Consider the following 7,986-nt stretch of genomic DNA (forward strand, 5'->3'; position numbering starts at 1 on the left):
ATAAATACTCCACTCTTTTCTGCATAGAAAGGTATGAAGTGTTGGCATAATCTTGAATCTTTGAAGTTCTAGAGTCCTCCTCCTCCCTTTATAAGTGTTGAGATCATTCAAAAGAGATGTGAGACCTGTAAGAGTTATCTCCTAAACCCGTGAAAAAGAGAAAGCGCTGTAAAGAGGTGGTTGGTCTTCCCCTGTTGAAGGAAGACCATTAATGGACGCTGGTGATCTCGACGAAGAAGGAATCAGAAGTGGATGTAGGTCACAACGACCAAACCACTATAAATTCTGGTTTGCTTTTCTATTTGTGTAATTTATATTACTGCAAACTTCCTTAACCTTCTCTTTGCACTCTTACGAAAACTTGCAAGTTCAATTTCTTTTTGAAATGGATTGAATCGAAACGAATATTTTTTAGAATCAATATTTTTTTCGTTGTACTAATTCACCCCACAACACAAACCCCATCCCCCCTTCTCCAACCCCCTCCTCCCTCCCTCTTAGTATCGCTCTTGATCCTAACAATTGGTATCAAAGCTCGGTCACTCTTGTTTGGTTTAAAACCTAAGAGAGATGACATTTACCGGCAACCAAGAGGGTCACTCAATTACACATCCGCCCATATTCAATAGAACGGATTACACATATTGGAAGACTAGAATGATGAGTTTTTTAATTTCTATGGATTTTGAGTTATGAAACATTGTTGAAAATAGTTTTCAAAAGTCTTCTCTTTCAATGAATGATTAGAATGAGTTGGAGAAGAAGACTTTCGCTTTAAACGCCAAGGTTATGAATGCATTGTTTTGTGTTTTAGATAAAAATGAGTTCAATCGAGTGTCTATTTATGAAACAACTTTTGATATTTGGCATATACTCAAAGTTACTCACGAAGGCACTAGTAGAGTAAAGAAGTCAAAAATTAATCTTTTAGTCTATACTTATGAGTTATTTCATATGAAACCAAGTCAGACCATTGGAAAGTTTCTTTTCGTATAATTATGGTTTGAGTTAAAATTGGAAACTAGACAAGTGGAAGTGGGTTGGCTATGGAATCTTAGAATAGTCGGTGAGAAAATAAGAAATTGGGTACTTGAAAATTGGGAGGAGCAAGTATGATTGATGGTATAGGCTGAGCCAATCCCAAGAGGATCAAGATAGGTGGGTTTGATCTGTTCAAGTCATCATGATTTACACTGGAAGGTCCTATGAAATTTCTTTGAGATATCTCATAAGGTCGTCTTTCTAATGCCAATTTGTTAGTGCATATTCTAGTTGTCTAAGTTGGAATTAGCTTCAGTTCCAACCAAGGTCCTTCCCATGTCAGTCTTAGTCTAAGTCACTACATTGAAGAGCCAAATCTATAAAACTAAGTCAGGAGTGTTCCCAACAAATGTCCCTCCAATAGTTAAGTCTATTTTGAGTTTGGACTAATCAAACAACTCTCTTGAGGAAAATTTAAGTGTATGAGAACACACATGGAGAGCCTCTTTTATAAGTGAATTTGAGAACCATTATTCTTAGAATTATCGATGAGTGTGGAGGTGATCACGCATCGTTCTTGGACCGAATCGTGATAGTAGCATTATGTATGTCGAATACGAAGCATTCTTTGAGACACATGGCATTAGCCATGCGAGATTGTCATGGCTTTGGGCAGTTGGCGTATCGATCACACATAGCCGCGTGATACTAATGAGTTGCTCAGATCGTCTATCGCCTATTGACCATGTGTGGTCGATGTGACCTTAGGAGATTAGCGAGTTGGTCATGCATAACCACATGGTAGTGAAGTATTGACTATGTCATTTGTCATATATCAATTAGTCTTATCATTTCTAAATAATATTAAGTTTTTAGTACCTAAATATTTTTTTAACATATTATTTATTTTTATTTTTTAAAAAAATAAAAAAATTATTAAATAAAAAAATATAATATTTTTGAAGGATATTTATTATATCAATAAAGTTTCATATATATACCCTTGTCATTCCTTTTCACCAAATAGTCCAACTCATCCAGAAACTTCCGTTCCCAATAATTTTAGTATAAAAAGGGAAGCTAACCTAAACCTTGCTCTCTGCGGTCGCATCGACGGGATCGAGTTGAATCACATCATCAGCGGTCCGCTAGGGCGGTGAGTTCTCTATCTTTTCTGTCTTGATCGTCCTTCGTTTCGCTCATGTAACGCGGGAATCGCCGGAGTTGCTTGTTATGGAAGGGTGAATACACTCGGGTAACGCTTACGGGAGTTCTGGTTTCTTTAATTTGGTTTCGTACCTGTCTATGCTTCGTTGAGTGAAGTCATTTGTCGAACAATAGAGAGGCATCGGACCGCAAAGCAATAGGAACCAGTGTTGTTACTTTGCGGAGATGCTCCTTGCTTCTTCGTCGTCCATCTCCCATCTACGATCCGACTGACAACACTGCAGTGTTGTCGTCAAATTATAACTGCCATCTAATTCGATCATGTCTGTTGCTTCTTCAATTATGTGAGTATTTACTCTGTTTATCCGGAGGCTTTATGCAACATGTAGGCATTATATGTGTTAAAGTGATATTTAAGTGTTTGTAGATATTTTGCAGTGTGATAATGACATGAAAATTTTCCACTCACTTGGGTTTCCTTAATTACTTCTTTTCAAATTTCTAGCTTGTTAAACAACAATGAATTCCATGCAACGTGGAAGAAAGCAGACGAGATGTACATATGACCAAGCAAAATAGTTAATTTTAGAATTCAGATGCTTACTTGTTGAAGTTCTTTAACAGACGTACATGAATCGTTGCAAAAGGCTTATCATTCCTGTTTCAAGTTTTTTTTATGATAACTAATAGTAATTTAGAGTTTAAATGCAATTCTGTCCAAAGTTAACCTAATTTCTTCATTCTGTAGTAATAGTTACTTATAACATATCTGCCAATGTAGAAGTCGGTTTTTAGGCACTTGGTAGCTAAGCTTCCATGCCTGTGGCCTAAACTAAAGCTTCCTAAATTGCCAGACATCTGAGCGTTTGGGCTAACCTCGTGCTGCTTAGGTGCTTAGGAAAACACAACAGATGCATCAAATTAAGTCTGCATGAATTTTGACCATCTAATGCAATTTATCTATCTCCTTAAAAGATTCGTACAACTATATGTAATAATAAGATTTACGCAAGATATTTCAGAAATAAAATATCTTTGTTTCTAGTTTGAATAAATTTGATTAGTTTAAGAGGTATTTTGTAAATATCATAAGTTGCCACTTGGCAACATCTAGTTTCTAGATTATCTAAAAAGAAGAAAAAAGAAGACAATGAGGAAAAAGAGAATCAGAACTTGGTTCGATTGAAAGTTATAGAAGATTGAAGTTTCATTATACTAAAGAGATGGAAATCTATCAATTAAATATATCATAAAGAAGGAGAAACATTTTACAAATCAGATATAGAAATCTATTTTATTCGAAGAAGGAAGAGTATATAATTGATTCACTTTGATGTAATTGTGATCCTTTCTTATTTTTGTATTTCATGTTTTTATTGTACTTGGAGTCTTTAAAAAAGAGAGAAAAAGTTTGTAGTATAAGATCAAATAATGAAGTAATTGAAGTCCTTTTTCACATCATATGTGAATAATGTAAGGTCACATTTTAATTTTTGAATACTGCAATTCCATCGTTCATGTGTGAAACATGCTGACTTACAAAGCCTTCATCCCTAGAATTACTTGCTTGGTATTTCTTGAGAAGCGTATATAGATAAATCTTGGAATCCAAATATTTAGGAAGAGGAACATTAGTTGCTTGGTATTTCTTGAGAAGGATATATTGATAAAACTCCTAAAAGATATGGAATCAAGTCAACTGAAATCCAGGTGAATCACCTAGCATAAGAAAGATAAATTGAATCTTGGGCAGCATCCTGGAATACAAATATTTAGGAACAGGAGCATCAATTGCTTGGTATTTCTTCAGAAGAATATATTGATAAAATTCATAAAAGATATGGAATCAATTGAAGTCCAGATCAGTTACCTAGTATAAGAAAGAAAAATTAAATCTTGGCCAGCATCCTGGAGAGGAACATGAAGAGTAGAGACGAGTAACCTTATGCTTCTGTTATTGTTAGCCTCATTTATTCAGTGACATGCCCTTGTTCAACTATGCAGTTGGGGTACGTGGTCAGCATCATAAGCTTGATGCAAGTAGGTGGAGAGGAGTTAGGAAGGTTCTTCAATATTTGAAGTGGACAAAGATTAAAATTGTTTTATTTAGTGGAATCTCTACCTGTGCTTGGTGTATTCTGCTTCTGACTCTGAAGGTTGTGAAGATCAGGGTTTGCCGTACCGAGCCGTATCGTCTGGAACGGGCGGTACATACCGGTCCGACAGGTTGTCGGTACGCGGACCGACTGTTACCGGTCCGAGAGTACTGTAGCACTGTAGCAGTACTACAGTACTCGGTACACCTGGGTGTACCGTTCGGTATATCGTACCGTACCAGTACCGAGCCCAGGTCGAAATACCGGTACGGTACGGTATTACGAACCTTGGTGAAGATACCCTTTAGTGAACCATGGAACTGGGACATATTTCCACAATGGCTGAAGGCACAATTTCATGGTGAAGCATGATATTGACAAGTACATCATTTGTCCACAATAGAGGATGAATATTACTCTTATTTTGAGGCTGGAAAACATGCTGTTTTGATCTCTGGATTATTGATAATTTTGGTAAGCCACTAAAGATATTATGGGACAGTAATGCAGTCATATCCATCTTGAAGGTAGCCCTGACCACCATTCGATTCAAACCGTAACTAATCCAGGTTGGAAATGAAATCAAATCGGCTTGGCGGTTCATTGGTTCCAAGCCAAATTGGAACGAGACAAGAGCGGCGATTCAAACCAACGGTTCATGATTAAAAGAAATATATGAGTTGTTCTTATTTTAAATTATGATTTATCCTATTTTAATTTTTTTTATTAAAAAAAATCGGCGTTTCAAACTGAAACCGGTGCTGCAGGTTCCGAAACCAAGGTCAAGTCTACATGAAGGATGCGATGTGCCATTCTAAAATAGAGCATATCGATGATTGATGAAAAATTTAGAAGAACCATTTTGTTGCATTCAGATTCTCCTCTATTTTCATTTGTGCTGATCCTTCTTCCGTGGAGTTTAATTAAAGTCTTCATGCATGTAATTTAACTATAAGACCTTCAGATGAATGTGTTTTGCTTTGTAGGAGCATGTTTCCTGTTTCAAACTTAAAATGTAATCTTTCTGTATCAATTTAATCAACGTGGTAGGAGGATTTTTTTTGTGCTTTCAATCAACGTAGTAAAAAACGCTAGGCGCTCACTCAAGCAAAGCGGGACACTCCCAAATATTTTAATTTAAAAATTATATATCATGATTAATAAAAATAAGCTAAAACTAAAATATCACATCAAAATAGCACTAAACACTATAGCAATAGCAACAATAATGGTCATTTTACTAATTCACTATAGCAAAAAGGTAGTTGCTATTCACTATAGCAGGCATCTATTATTCTCATAAACATAGACAAACAGCAAAGAGGGAAGAAGGCAGTGGTGCACGGGGAACGGGGAAGAAGGCAGCGGTGAATGATGAAGAGGGAGGAAGAGGGAAGAGTGATTAGGGAAATGGGGCTATGATGAGGCTGTGGTGGGAGACAGGGGGTTGTGGTGAACAGGGCAGAGGTAGGAGGGAGGAGGAAAAAGAGAGATATAACGGGAGGGAGGGGAAGAAGTTGCTGCTGGAGGAAGACACTGCCGCTATTGTCGGATGAAGATGTCGTCGCTGTCGTCATCGTTGGAGGAAGACATCGTCGGGGAAGAAGGCTGCTGTCGTCATTCGTCGATGGGAGGAACTTCGTCGTCATGCATAAACACAGTGGGAAAGAGGGACTTTGCATTAGGGTTCTTCCTCGTGCATGGTTTTTGGCTTTTTGCAATAGATAACTGGTTCAATCGAACCAGTTGTCTTGTGTATGGTTTGACTTAGGCTCAATGGATAATTGGTTCAATCAACTAGATAGGATTGTTTGGTTTGATTCAAGCATGACCTGGCCTGATTGGAACCAAGCGAGCACCCGACCCACCCAGCGCTTGGGCCCAAGCAAGCGCCTTGGTCGCGCTTGAGTGAAAATGCATGCCCAGCCCAATATGCGAGCACTCAGGCCTTGCCTTACCTTTTTCGGGCACCTAGGTGAGCGCCTAGGTGCCAAGTGACTTCATTGCTTTCAATATCTTTTATGTGATTGTATCGTTTAATTTTTTTGTTAAATATGCTGTCAAACCAATTAATCTACCAATTTAATAATGACACAGTGACCCAAGGCCTGATCTGCTCATTGCCTAGCCCTGTTCTAATAATTATGTTATTGAGTCGATAGAGAGAATATTTTGACCCTACATCACTAACTAGTAAACTATAGATGACAAACATGTATATACATGCAACTTACGGAGATGTGAGAATATATAAAAAGGCAGGATCTCCTTTTGTTGTAATTGTTCTCTAAATGTTTTGCTCCATTGTGGTTAGTGACTTGATCATGGGTGGATCTGGGATTAGCTAAAGCAGGGATTGAAGGAAGATTCCAATAGTTTCAGGGATATTATATTGTCCAGGTATGTTTCTTGTCCTTCTTTGTCAGAATATCCTCATATATAGTTTAGTTTATTTAGATTATTAATGGAATCTTTATGATCAAAATTATTATGGTATTTAGTGTTATCAAAATTCAAAGCTAACACTATGCCATAGAGAAATTGCTTACATTGAATTTCATTCTATTTGACTGTCCTACTCTGCAATCTATCCTGACAGTGACCATCTAAATTTTGCACTGTGTGTGGTCTCTCTGCTAACATAACTTCATATCTTGATCTGCAACGTACTCGATCTTACCATCATCATCAGTGCTGCATTACTATCATTTTTTGGACCTAGCGCTCAAAAATGCTTAGTACAAATCAGAGATATCATTTGGTGTGTAATAATTAAATTTGTAACGATCTTAGGACTACCAGTTCTATCCTTGCAACCCAGCCATGACACTCCCAAGCTTGTACAAGATTACTCGTATGTAATAAGATCCAAGAATAGTTGATCCAACGAACAATCTCTACACTTGAGGACATAAGATTTGTCTGTGTTGTCTGTTTGTCTAGCAACAAGGAGATTAAAGTAACTAAAATGACCCTCACAGGTTCGGGTTTTAAAATTGTTTTGCAGGTTATTGACAAAGTAGCATCAAATTAAGGATCATGGCTAAGCACCATCCCGATCTTATTATGTGCCGGAAGCAGCCAGGAATTGCCATTGGCCACCTGTGCGAGAAGTGTGATGGCAAGTGTGTCATCTGCGATTCATATGTGCGACCATGCACACTTGTACGTGTCTGCGATGAGTGCAATTATGGTTCTTTCCAGAGCAGGTGTGTCATCTGTGGGGGTGTTGGCATATCCGATGCATACTACTGCAAGGAGTGCACTCAGCAAGAGAAGGATCGCGATGGCTGTCCCAAGATAGTTAATCTAGGCAGTGCCAAGACGGATCTCTTCTACGAGCGGAAAAAGTATGGCTTCAAAAAAAGATGAAGAGAACAAAGTTTTCATGCCTGATCCTCTTAAGAACATCTTGTATCCTAATTATGCTTTTGAGATCTAAGATTTTACATTGTTCATGCTTTCCGTTAGGCCATAGTAACATGAAACACATTATTAGATTTGGTGAAGCAAACTGTCTGTAGGCATCCAAACGAATGTAATTTGGTTGTCGTGTTGCATGGTAGTCACATCAGCTAGTTTTAGCATGATCCTAAGCATTTGTTTTTATTAGGATGTAAACTGACCCTTGAATTTTAGAAGCGACCAGTCCGTCTATTTTCTCCTTGCTGCATGATTGATGATTTTGGATTTGGTGTAAAAGTTAGTTATCAAAGGTTGAAATGCTGAGAGTAGACGCACT

General features: G+C 37.7%; 1 protein-coding gene across 3 annotated transcripts; it reads left to right on the top strand.

Annotated features, from left to right (window-relative positions):
* The first annotated feature begins 2,031 nt into the window (after positions 1–2,031).
* On the top strand, positions 2,032–7,917 carry LOC103973611 (PHD finger-like domain-containing protein 5A). 3 transcript variants are annotated; one of them, XM_065134952.1, is made up of 3 exons: positions 2,056–2,137; positions 6,559–6,644; positions 7,252–7,917. In XM_065134952.1, the coding sequence occupies exon 3, from the start codon at positions 7,284–7,286 to the stop codon at positions 7,614–7,616; it is 333 nt and encodes a 110-aa protein (XP_064991024.1). In that variant the 5' UTR covers positions 2,056–2,137; positions 6,559–6,644; positions 7,252–7,283; the 3' UTR covers positions 7,617–7,917. The 3 variants fall into 3 exon arrangements, with proteins under 3 accessions (XP_064991025.1, XP_064991024.1, XP_009386514.1); XM_065134953.1 differs by lacking the exon at positions 6,559–6,644 and having other exon boundaries at positions 2,032–2,137; XM_009388239.3 differs by lacking the exon at positions 6,559–6,644 and having other exon boundaries at positions 2,122–2,236.
* The last annotated feature ends 69 nt before the right edge of the window (positions 7,918–7,986 follow it).

This window comes from Musa acuminata, chromosome BXJ3-1, assembly GCF_036884655.1.
Source record: "Musa acuminata AAA Group cultivar baxijiao chromosome BXJ3-1, Cavendish_Baxijiao_AAA, whole genome shotgun sequence".
Classification (NCBI taxonomy): Eukaryota; Viridiplantae; Streptophyta; class Magnoliopsida; order Zingiberales; family Musaceae; genus Musa; species Musa acuminata.

Excerpts from the sequence above, each read along its gene's own strand:
- LOC103973611 (XM_065134953.1), top strand. The coding sequence starts at position 7,284 with ATGGCTAAGCACCATCCCGATCTTATTATGTGCCGGAAGCAGCCAGGA.